The 13,106-nt window shown below is 33.8% G+C and overlaps 1 protein-coding gene across 3 annotated transcripts in view; it reads right to left on the reverse strand.

Moving 5' to 3' along the window:
* LOC110094460 (callose synthase 10) overlaps window positions 1-13,106 on the reverse strand; it is a 97,476-nt gene that overhangs the window by 50,891 nt on the left and 33,479 nt on the right. For all 3 annotated transcript variants that reach the window (XM_020819708.2, XM_020819706.2, XM_020819709.2), the window contains 7 exons: window positions 10,477-10,553; window positions 10,303-10,381; window positions 1,290-1,382; window positions 1,098-1,200; window positions 834-957; window positions 561-750; window positions 420-472 (listed from right to left, as the gene is read on the reverse strand). In XM_020819708.2, the coding sequence (XP_020675367.1) occupies window positions 420-472; window positions 561-750; window positions 834-957; window positions 1,098-1,200; window positions 1,290-1,382; window positions 10,303-10,381; window positions 10,477-10,553 (719 nt within the window). The remainder of the gene's footprint in view (window positions 1-419; window positions 473-560; window positions 751-833; window positions 958-1,097; window positions 1,201-1,289; window positions 1,383-10,302; window positions 10,382-10,476; window positions 10,554-13,106) is intronic.

A 13,106-nucleotide genomic window follows, 5' to 3' on the forward strand; every position in this document is an offset into this window, starting at 1 on the left:
TTAAACCAACTTCTACAAAAAGGGAAACATTATGCGAATTTTGAACCTCCACACTAAAACTAATATCCAAAGAAATTGTACTTCAGAAAAAATTTAAAATAAATGGCATTATAGTAATACATTAAAGACCATAACACATAATAAAGTTGATATACGATGAATAATACATTTGATTTGTTTTACAGTGCTTTTACCAGGCTATGTCATTCTGTTGAAATAAAAAAAGAATCAAAGATGTGCTAGTCTGAATGGTTGGGGAGATCCAAAAAACGAATGCAACAAAAAAACTAAGAATGAGAAGTGAGCATTGTATACAAATGCTCGAATACACACAAACATGCATTCCAAGAAATTTATGCCAAAATGCGTATAGCCAAACTAGTAACCAAAAGCATTTGTGAAAAGTATATAACGATAACCTGGCATAATCACTTGTCCTTTCATAAAGACCACGGCCGACAAAGTATCGCTCCTAAAATGTAAAAAGATAAAAGGAGATGAGCTACATTTGAAAAAACTTAAAAGGTATAGCTTGCATTTGTAACGGACAAAATAAACACCTGGTAAATCCACTTGAAAAACTGAAAAAATGGCCAACGATCTGACACATTTGATATCCTGTGACAAGCTGGAATTTTGATTGTTAGAGCAAATATCACACGGATGGCCACATAAACACCCAGAACAAGAATGAAAATCCGGAAGTATGTCGAATCCGAGTTTTTACTGTTTCTTTCATCCAGTACCTTCCTGCAGGATGTTTGAAGTTAAAGATCTGGATATAGATTTATAGGACAAGCTATAGAGAGTTGTTTTGAAGCATAAACACTTACAAGTAAAGGTACATTACAAATGCAGAAACGGAACCAAATGAAGTAAACCTAATAAAAACCCTTGATAGCGCAAATCTTCTAGCAGTTCTATAAGCACCATACATCAAAAGAACATCCAAACAACCTTCAAAGAAAATGCCATATTAGTGATGCTAACATATGCTAACTCAAACAGTACATAAAAAAGCATTATATTAAAATGCTGGAAATTCAATACTTTGATTTTAATTAACAAGCAAAATATAATCATAAAGAAAATCTTACTCTCAATGAAGTTCAGAACAAAAAATGATGGTCCAACGCTAAGCACTATCTTAAAAGTGTCCAGGTTAATGCGTCCCTTGCGAAATGCAATTATTGTTAACCCCTGTAAAATCAAACAAAAAAAGTGGAAAATCAAACTTCATTTATCATAGCATGCTAGTGTATGAAATAAGACAAGGTCTCCTTCTTAACCTGAAACATTAAGAAAAGAAAAATCCATAGCCTGTGAAAACTACGATACAAGTGCAAAAATGTTCGATGTTCAACAAAGCTGCTCTTTCCTGTCTGTAAAAGCATAGAAAAAGTTTAAGAAAACTATATTACAACATTATTAGATATATAATGAACAAGAAAATTCCAGAAAATAAGATAAATACTTAAAAATTGTTCTAACAAGCAACTACATGCAATTAAAAATATGACAATTTTACAACGCTTAAGAAATCAAGTTTAAAAATTAATAGAAAATAACATGATCAATTGCTCATAATTTACAGCTAGTCAGTAGTAATAACGTGAGCAGGCAAACGTGTTAGCACGGCAACATTTAATATACATAAATAAAAGTCATGCTCAAAGATAGACAATATGATGAGGACATCAGCATGAGATTCTGGCACGTCTATTATAGGAGGAATCGAAGATCGACGGCTACGATTAAGAGTCTCTATTTATGATAATTTTATGTATTTCTTGTGCATATGTTTTAGTTTTTAACATTGTACCCCTAGGTGGGATTAGTTTGTTTTGTAGCTTAGAGGGCATTTGAGTCTTTGAGTCTCTTTTATTTTGAGGCCTATATATGGAGGCCTCCGCTATTATAAGATGATGATTAATGAGAAATTTTTACATTCTTGTTCTCATGAGTGTTGAGAGCTCCAGAGAGAAGAAGTCCCAAGGTGAGGGCAAAAGCAACTCCCGCCAGCCGCAGGAAGTGTCCGAGCTCTCGATTTCCCCTTCACCTTCCTTTCCTTCCTCCCTCCTAGCCGAAAACACCCCTCTCCTTCACCCCCCACCCACCCCCTTCCAAAAGGACCGGCCACCCCTCCCTCCCTCACTTTTTTGGGAATTCAATTTGAATTCTCTCCGCTCTCTCCTCTCATTTACTCCACTAATTAATTACCCCGCTCTAGAATAATTGTGGGATTTATTTCTTAAATTCTCATAGCCTCTCTTCAATCCCTCCTCTCCTCTTTATCCATACAAGCTGCCGCCACCCTAAGCCCCTCCCGGAATTGGAAGAACTTTCACTGTCCATGGATGATCTCGAGCACGATCATGGATTCTTATTTGACCCTCAAGCACGAGGGGATGTTCATTGTTCGCCCTTCTTCGACATCAATTTTGAGATCAACGACTCCGTCGAAGACTACATCGATCGGATCTTTGTTTCCTTGACAACCGCCATCGACGAGCATCAACTTCCCGTTCAATGGCAAATCCTCCAACATCCACCAGCTACCTCCTCTCCGAATAACTCTTAATTGAGTAATATCATAAGTGCTTACTGTCTTGTGGTGGCATCGTTAATATTGTATAAATTATTCTTCCACTGAAAATACTCAAGAGTATGAGTGAGGGAAACTCAAGGCGATCAATCTAATTGTTAACCAGCAGATTCTTGTGATTGGCAAATTAAGCATTTCATATTTTCGATCTTATTTTAATTTCTCCCTACTCTATATTGTAACTGCGTGCTATTATAAGATCTTTAACTAAGAAATCCTAGAATTTATTCTTGTGAAGCATTCAATTTTAATTAGCAAGCTTAATAACTTTTTATAATTTCTACGCAATTCTTGCAACTGCTTTATGTTTCATGTTACAATAGCCTAGTGATTCATATACTAGTTGCCAACTATGAGGTCAAGTGTTCAATCTCTACTCCTCATTGTTGCTCATTTCTTAGAAAATATCATGCACGCAATTTCATTTGGATCCCTTGTATCAAGGGTTTGGAAAATCTTATGACTGACCCAATGGAAAATTAAATGAGAGCGATTTTTATCCTTACAAAAAAGACATGAAGTAATTTTCAATGTCAAAAAGAAATTCAAGTCAAAAATAGCTTAACATTTCAGAGAAGAAAGACCCAAGAGATATTAAAGAATACGCCTCAGAGAATAATATATTAAGACATGCACTAGAATTCCTTTGTATATGGAAAGTAGAAAGCACTTCTTTAAGCAATCCAAGCATGAATGCAAGATTTTATCTTGATAAATATATCATTGATAAATGTATAAATTGCATTTAATCTTGAGAGGTACTTTTCATAATTAATTATATTTATAGGGCATAGGCATATTTTTCTTTTCTTTCCTCCTAAAAGTAGCTTAGAAATTAAGAGGGTCTAGAAGTTAAGAAGAGAAGTTAGACTATTATACACCTCCTCAATAGAGAGAAAGGGGTTTCGCGGTTGAGTTTATTTTCAGGTTATTATAGCTTAGAGGTGTTCCTTCTTTTTAAGGTGGATTAACCAATTATTGGAGAGGCGGGGATGAAAGGAGATCTAAGTGAACACAATTGATCGCCGGAGCCCCTAGGTGGTCTCCCTTAATCTTCAGAAGTTTGCTCACTAATTCCAGCGGCTAATTAGGGTGCTCAATGGTTGTCCAAGCAGTGCCAAATGGCGGAAAACTTCTATTCAGCTAGCATTCCTCTACATATGTAGGTGGAGAAAATTCCAACTGGTTGCAGAAATCCAACAGGAAGAAGGCTTCAGCAACAATGACAGGAGAAGTTCCCTCCAAGCTGGCGGCAGAAATTCCAAATCATAGCAGTTAAGAACAACACTGAAATCTGGAGCAGGTGATATAAGATGTCAATGTTTGTATTCTTGATTATTTTCATGTGTGTTCTTGCAAGTTGATGTTGTTCTATTAAGAGAAAGGTTGGATGGCAACAAGATTAGCAGTTTCTTTGGAATAATTAGTAGTAACCAACAAGAACCATTCCAATAATTACAACCTAGGTTTAAAATAGTACAATTTGATACTGAAGCATTTTTCATCCATGAGGTGAGGCATAAGCCTAGAGATGTTTTGAGGCATAAATCACTCAATTAAAAAATTGCATAAATCAAATTGCCAGTAAGATGTAATATGTTATTATCATAACATATTAATATATTAAAAAGTAACATAATAATATTTCAACACTGTAAAAAGTAACAAAATGGCAAATATCAAGTAACAAATGGGGTAAAGTATCAAGTAACAAGTTGCACAAAGTAAAAGTGTAATGCAAGCATCAAATTAACATATGATATCGAAGTAAGGAGTAAAGACAATAACATAACAATTGAAAATAAGTTTAACACAATAAACTTATCTCTCAGACCTACTATCCAACATCCAACTAAGCACATAACAAGTAACTAATCAATAGTCCTGAGGCATTTATATTTTGGCATATTTTCGTTTTGATGTAATTTGAATATTATAGTTGTGTTTTATGTTTTTTTTTTATGCTATCCAATGATGAAGAACATCCAATGATAATGGTAGGATGTGCTTGGACATGGCAAGCCTTGGGTATGCTAGCTTCTTGGGTCCTTTTGTTCTTTGGGCTGCTTGCTGCCTCTCGGGTTGGGCTTTGGATGTATTGGTTTTGAGCTGAAAACTTGGGTTCTACTTGGTTCTAGCTCATTATTTTGAGGAATAATTACACTTCTTAGCTCATAAATTTGAAAAGGTATTCTTCTTCTTTTAGCACATTATGTGGAGTTGGAGCTTGCCTCTTCCCCTTCTTGTGTCCCTTCGATTTTTCCCTTGTGTTGTTCCCGTGACTAGTTCTCCTCCCATTTGTTGGGTGCTGGTTCTGGTCCCCTGTGTTGCCTTTTCGATTTCCTCCCTAACTGCTTTCTCGTGGCTGCCTCTTCCCGGTTCCTGCGTTGTCTATTCGGTTTCTTCCTTGGCTGTTTTTCTGTGGCTGCCTCTACCCGATTCCTCTGCTGTCTTTTTGGGAACTGTTTAGTGTTGCCTACTGGTCTTCCTCTTCCCCTTACCTGATTGGTTCGGTTGGAGGTGGAAGTTGGCTGTTCGCTCCTCTTTTTCTTCTATATATATGAGGTATTTTTTCATGATGAGGTTGTTAATTAACTTGAGATAAGTTGCAAAAAACCTTAGGGTTTCTTCTCTTGGAAAAGCTTAAGAGCTTGCTCCAAATATCCCTTCCTCCTCTCTATTTCGTCTTGGCTTCTAATCTCTTCTTCTCTACGCAAATTCCACTCCACTTGTATCATTCTTCTTGAGCTATTGGGAAGTGTTTGTTGGCTGATTTGGAGACATTTGCCGGAGAAGTTTGGTTGGACGTTGGACCTTGTTGTTGTGAGGGACCCTTGGTTTGCAAGCCCTAAGCACTTTATCATATATTTCCTACTTTTTGTTGCATGTGAGAAAACCGCTTGCCAGTCATTTTGAGGATAGTGTTTTTAATTTATAATTTTGTTTCATTTGTTCGACTATTTGTTTGTTTTGGTGTTTGTTTGGATGTTTGCAATCTAGATTGAATCGAGTTTGGTTTCTATTGTCCAAGTGTTCTCCAATTTGACTTTTCTTTCTAGTTTGCCTGCATCAAGTCCTCAATACTCTCATCACTTGGAGGACTTTTATTAGTCATCATCATAATGAATAGCTTTCTCCCCTTCCTCATCTTCATTTATGTCAAAGTTCTCCCAATCTTCAATTTCTTGTATCTCAATCCTCTTCCTCTTAGAAATAATTAATAAGAAATTAAAAATGTAAATTAAAGTTTAAAACAACTTCAAATAACTAAATTTTTATGGATATCATTTTTTTATTCTTACTAACTAGTGTTAGACTTATTTGTATTGTTTATGACCACACTAAAGAAATCAATATTTAGATCTTTTTGTCGTATGTTATCATAATCCACAAATTATTCGTCTGATGACAAGTCATCATAAAGCATTGTTAGAAGGAAATCTAAATCTGCAGTGTTTTTTATAACTAGGTTCTCAGTTTTTCTTTCCCAAAATGTTGTTGTTTTTTTTTTTAATGGAACATTTGATTAACTAACTCTTTTCCCTTAAATTGTTCAGGTGGCTGGAATTCTACTGGTAAATATGCTTCAAACAGAGCTAGCACCAGTTGAGAGTACCAGGGAAAATGAGTTAACTGCACAAGGAACTACTACGCCTGGAACATGGCAATCCCATTCGGTCTAGAAATGCATGTCGACAGTAGGAGAATTGCCAATTAGTGTACAATGTTGAATATCCGGAATTAGTGGGATATATGATTACATTCTTGTTGTAGCAATTTTCTTTCCTGTTAAAAGATCTTTGGACGAGCGACGCCCTTGCATTGTATATTTCCAATCCAAGTCTCTGGTAATCTATATAGTATCATTTATTCGGAATCCAGTAGCTTAGTAGGGTTAGTTTTTTTAATCAACAACATCTGATCTTATGAAGTATCTTGAATATCTTTCGCTGAATCAAACCTGCGTAAGCACACACTATATGAGTCTAGGGAAGTAAGATCCACAAGTCTGATGGCAAATGGATGATGAGAATAATGATGGTTATAATAATGACCTATATTTGTCAGCTTATGCATGGGTTTTAAACTATATGCTGTGGTTCTTGTGACTCAAAACAAGATGACCTTGCATGCATAGCCAGCATGAGCATCCAGAGTGTTGCAGCATGCAACAGCGTGCAAAAGAAACAAATCGCAAATAAGTGGTTGAATTAATGTTTGCATGGACTGCTATCAATGGGATAAACAAATCACATTTCAAAAAACACAAACAAGTTCCTTCCACTAGAAGTCGAGAGAAAGCTATTTTATTTCATTTATATTTCTTGTTCAAAATGCACTGTGCTACAACCACACATAATTTTCTGTCTAGTACTTCCAATTTAGCACAAGCAATTTTCTATGGTTTCACTGCTCAACTTGGAGTTTTCAAGATTTCATTGATATTTAGTTTTCCTCGTGTATCAATTAAATTCGTAATTGATTGCTGTTTGTGAATTTGCTTTACCTTTGATAAATTTTCTTTGATTTACATGCATAAATTTTCCATAAAAGTAACTTATCTCGTTATTTGAGACATTTAAATTTTCCTAATTCACGTATAAAATACATAAGAGAACATCAAAGGCATACACTTCGCTAAAGTGCTCTTCCATTCAGCTTCGATGCCAAAACTAAAAACAAAAATAATAAACTAAACTAAAATAAAATAAATAAAAAAGGCTCTTGCAAAGAGATGTAGACACAAATAAACGCAGATGCACCCTATCCTTGTGCCTTCGCTTGAGGATGAACATTTGCATTAATGAATGTGCCTTCATGAAAAAACATGCTTTCTTGCAATGAATGCATAGATGAAAATAGAATTTTTCTAAACTCTCAAAAACAACCTCGTCATGGTAAAAACTAGGCTCTAATATCAGATATTGAAATACATAAGAGTTTTTTTATTAAACCAGTCATCACAACAAATGCTAAAGCTTGATATAATTTAATTATTTTCCACAAAAGAATGTGGAGGGTTTCAGCTAATTACAGCCTTTCTTTCAAATGTAGGTTAAATATGCAGAATCAAAAAAATACATGTCGAAATGATTTTCCTATGGATATTCATCCAGTTTAACTATTGTAGCCTCTGCTGCTATTGGGAATTTGTTGGGAAGCTTATCTTCCACCTCTACTTGTGGGATTGTTTGTTACAGGATTTGCATGCAGCTGCTTGTGACGAGTTCAGGATGTATGGTCAATATTGCGAATACAGCTGTTTTAAATTTCTGATTTTTTTATTAGGTTCAAGTGCGAACCTAATAGTTATTTGGAATCAGACTGGATGGATCTTATGATATCCATATCTAATAATCTAGATCTTTGATGGAATAAAAAATTATTCTTCCAATTTTTAACCATGAGTGTGTAAATTACATATGTGATTCCTTTGAGTGTAAAATAAGTGCAAATATGCAATTGGAGAGAACTCATCTACGTTTATCATCGTGAGGCTTAGATGTCTTACTTTGATCTAATTGCAGTGAATAAATGGCAATTGCAAGTTGATTTGAACTTCTCATTAATTTCTTAAAGATTTAGTTAATAATTGCATGATAATTTGTGTTTCAATTCTTATATTTATTATTTGCATTTTTAATTAAAAAGCAAGTTGACGGATTATTCAATGATTTGTGATATGTGAATTCATTACATACATCCGATCATTCTAGTTACAATAGAAAACTTTAATCCTAAATAAGATTTAGAATTGTGCAATTAGGAATTGAGGCATTTTTCATTCATGAGCAAGGCGTAAGCCGCAAGACGTTTTGAGACGTAAGCCTCAAAATCAAAAATTGCGTAAAGTGAAAATAAATGTTAAAAATAATTTCTATATAATATCCAAATAATATGTTAAAGGATAACATATTGACTTTCTATTAAACTATGAAGTGACAAATTGACATACATATGAAACAAAAAATTGCACAAGACGTAAAATGTCAAGTGATAAATTATGTAAAATAAAATTAAAATCCAAATATTACATGAGCAAATTAATATAAAATATAAGAATTCTAAAAGTATTATATAATATTAAGTTCAACTCCAAATTCTTTATTTCGCAACTCCTCACTCATCCACATTTAATTCCTAATGAAAACTGAAATAGTTGACAACTGAGAAATCATCTACATTGTCATTACTAAGAGGATCTTTATCTGAGTCATCATCAAAATAAATTGGTCTCTTCCTTGTATCGTCCTATGGAGTACAATGACTCACAATCTTCTTTTTCATTTATTTCAGTCATCTTCTTTCATAAATATTTGTCATCAATATAGAGTTGAGAGTTGTTGAAATCAAGAAGTTTGAGAGGGAAAAAGCTTAAATTTTATTATACAACATAATTCCTATTTATAAATTTATACAAGATGTCTTAATAAAGAAACAAATAACTACAGAATAATGAGTAATTGCCTTAATATAATCCTTCCTACATCATATGCCTAGCTAAGGAAGGTACTCAAAATGATTCAGGTGGGCTTCCCATGAATCTCTATTCATAGCTGTGGAATCAATATGGGAATGAGAGGCTGGGATTTAACAAGAGTACCTTCCATCCCAAATTAAATAAATTGGATTTGTTAAGAAATAATTTATTTAACATGACATGAGCAAATTTATAAAATAAAAAAATAAAAAAAAAAACATATGTTTATGGGCAAATTAACCTAACACAAACAACAAGATACATAATGAAAACTATTCTTTGAAAATTAATATCAAACAACAATCAGCTTATGGTAACCCCATAAATAAAATTTTGCATTTACGTGCCCATAAAGTTACAATGCATCTATTAACACGCCCCCCACCCCAACACACACACACACAAATATTGAAATTTTTATCTAGTTTTTTTTATTATTTATTATTTATTAAAATAGAAGTGCAATTAAATTATGATTTTTATCATTTTTAATCATCTATTTATAACTCTAATTTTTATATAAAACATAAATTATATTACAATATTATAATCAAAATTTTATTATGATATATTTAAAATTTTAGAATTTAGTTTAAAATAAATATTTGACTCTATTAATATTAGGATATTATAAGTTGAAGCAGGTTTTTTTTTTATGATTATTATAAAAAGTCGGCTATGAAACAGAATTGGGCATTAATTTATGAATGATAGTTTAGTCATTACATTGAGAAACAAATATTTAATTGTATTGATATTGAAATAATTATTAAACTTTTTTAGAATATAACAAGTAAGCATTATAAGTAACAATTTTTTTCATCTTATATTTTCCCTTTTTAAAATAATAATTATTAAAAAAAATTAACTAACAACATTGGCCCAAGTTTGGATAAAAATTAAGAGAATATTTGAAAAAAAAAATTGTGCCCTGACTAAAGATAATTCCTGGCTCCACCGCTAGGAAGAAGAAATTACTCACTTAAAAAACTAAGATCCAAGTGCATCAAAGTTGTATGGTACAGCTAGAATTTAAGAAAAAAATTTCCCATGCATAAAATCAGAAGGTAATAAGTTGAGCTCAGTTCGCAACAGAAAATAAGACAAAATCAGCATTAACTCAGCAAACAATTATTGTTAGACTGCAGACTAGAAACAAGTACTCAAGAAAGCAACAATTTTATAAGTAATCTGAAAGTAAAGTTGCAGGAATTACCCTCTTCTTTTTGCTTGGTTTCAACAAAAATGAGGAATCCTTTTTCATTGGCCAGCCCAAATGAAAGCAGGATGGTGACCTACATTGTTCAGTACAAAATAAATCTCAAGTAAATTAGAAAGGTAAACAGCAAGAAATTAACAAGAAAAAGAAAGGTTATTTACAAGGACAAACCAAAAATATTCATTAAAATCGTCATAGTTCCTCCATGCTGAGTGAGCAGCCTTTCCATTATTGTTTCTTTTAACCTCCTGCAATTAAAAGTTCTTTAAATATATACCTAAATTTAATATAATAGAGAAAGATATTTAAGCACTCTTTCAAATTTTTATCCATCCAAAAGCACAAAAAAATCACCATTATAAGCAAAGTGCATGTCAAAGTATGGCATGCCACCTGTGCATGCTGTTGCTCCAAAATTCCTATTCTTCACACACACACCCACACACACACACACCCCATTAATCTTATGTCACCAATCATTCTTTGGGGTCGCGCTGATTGCTTGACAGCAGAACCTGGGTGGTTGATGCAGAGCAAGTCTACCTTAGTTCATGAGCAAGTATTTCCATTATTATTTAACGGATTATGTGGTCATCCATATTTACCTTTTTAAGTTAATTATTAATGTTTTAAATGTCATTTGTCATATAGGACTAGTTTGGCCATTTTTAAATGGTTAGGGCAAATTTAAAATTTTCAGCATCTATTAATTTAAATAGTAACTAGAGGATAGAAAATCAGATGGTTAAAGACAGAATAAACAAAGGATATCTTTCAACATCCCATCTAGGGATTGATTCTCCCTTATAGAGTTTCCCCATGATTTCTTTCTATCTACTTCCCACCTCCATTCATTTGTGCAATCACTCTTCTATTTTACAAAATCCCATGTTTTCTTTATCTCCCTAGCTCTCCCTCTATGTCGAATCCTACTCTTCCAAACAAATCACATACAAGAAATTCACCATAACCCTGGCCTTCAATACACCGACCTTCAACACACCGATAGTCTCAATTGTTCAAAAAGGGTTCTTGATGAAAAAATCAGCATAAAAAGTAAATCTTAATAATGTCATCATCTTGATTTTCTCAAGCATTCAGCCTCTTTCATATGGTTTATACTCACTCCAAATTTTACTTAAAGTTCTCATGAAACTAATAATAATAATAATAAGGATAACAATAAAGAAAACCTATAAAACATGAAACTCCTGGCTATACCGGTATACCCCACCCTCATCTTTCCTACAGGATGCCACCAGATGTTAAAAACAATTCCCTAAAATCTCAGTCAGTGAATAAAAAAATTTATTCAATTGATAATACAATATGATTGTAGAAATCCAAGAATTATGTAAGAAAATAAACAAATAAAATTACAAAAAAAAAAAAAGTTAGTCCTCACATAAGTGCAAAAAGATGACTTTCCTGAATTAACTTAGTCACAATTGTAACTGCATTCGAATGAATCACACACCCAACTAGCACCCAAACCATTGAAAATTGCAGCAAAAATTATATTCATGATAAAAGTTCTCGGGGGCGGATGAATGAATAAAATTTGGCCACTCTACCGCATTCCTCGACTTCTCAATGACTAGCTTGATTTTTGCCTAATTTTGAGAAGTTAGGGAGCTCTTTTGGGGCTTCTAGACGTTGATAAATTGAGTTGCAAACATCCTCTTAAATTCTAAGGAAAAATAAATAACTCTTACTACCAAGCAAGTAAACCATCTCAGACAGACTGCATGCGAGTCATAAAATATTTGGCATTTTAGAGCATCATTGACGTCTAGCAGTGATGTCATTGATTCAAAAGTATCCACAAGGTCAACTGGATCAATCCTACCCCTATAGGACTCTAGGTGTGGTACTATAAACTTCAAAGGTGGCCTTGCCTCTACTATTTCCCTAGAAAAGGCCTTAGTCAACTCAAGCTCAAAACTCTCAGCGTGTTAAGGTGGCAGGTACTCTACTCTGGTTATATTCTTCATCACTCACCACTGTATGAGTGGGATTTGGGATAAACAAAGAGGTTAGTAGTCTGCTCCTTGGCCTACTAAAGTGAACTGCCAAGTCAAATGATCCTTTTGAGGTGCTCTTCTTTTGTGCATGTCATGGTAGGCCTACGAAGGCATCCTGGATCATTTTTGTCGGTCATTCTTCCATTTACAACGGGTAGCGACGAGTTCTGAAGTATGGATCCATGTTCATTGATGATTCAGGGTTAGTCTGCTAGTCAAGTTGCACCCATCTTCTAGTCACTAGCATCAATTCACGCTCACCGTAGCTTTCAAGAGGTTGGATCTAAGTTTATTATAGTGTGATACTAGACCTTACTAACATGCTAGTTCTAAGGGGGATGAACTGAGAACCTATGTGAGACTGGACAGAAAAGAAAATTTATAAAAAACTGTATGTTAGCTCAAATCTCTATATCAAATGCCAAAAGATCCAAAATGTTCCTTTTCATCATTTGTTTATAAGGATCGAAAGGCCATAGGAAAGACTAAATCAATAAAAAAATAAAAAATACAGTGATTAATAACTCTTGGTACAAGCTTTCTTAGACACATGTCACAATCTAGCTAAGTTGATGGATGATTACATCTCTCACTTGTTTCCCTATCTCAAGGCGAGTTCCATATTCCCAATTGTAAATAGGAAAAATAAGAGTGTGTATGTTAGTAAGGACTGAACTGAGAGGGCAATGACTGGCGAGCGCGCTAAAGTCGTTGACGACATTTGTTGGAACCTTAAATTGCTTCAGAGTGGGAAGCGAGTGTGTTCGGGTTGCGGTG

This window comes from Dendrobium catenatum, unplaced genomic scaffold (assembly GCF_001605985.2).
Source record: "Dendrobium catenatum unplaced genomic scaffold, ASM160598v2 fragScaff_scaffold_629, whole genome shotgun sequence".
NCBI classification, from domain to species: domain Eukaryota; kingdom Viridiplantae; phylum Streptophyta; class Magnoliopsida; order Asparagales; family Orchidaceae; genus Dendrobium; species Dendrobium catenatum.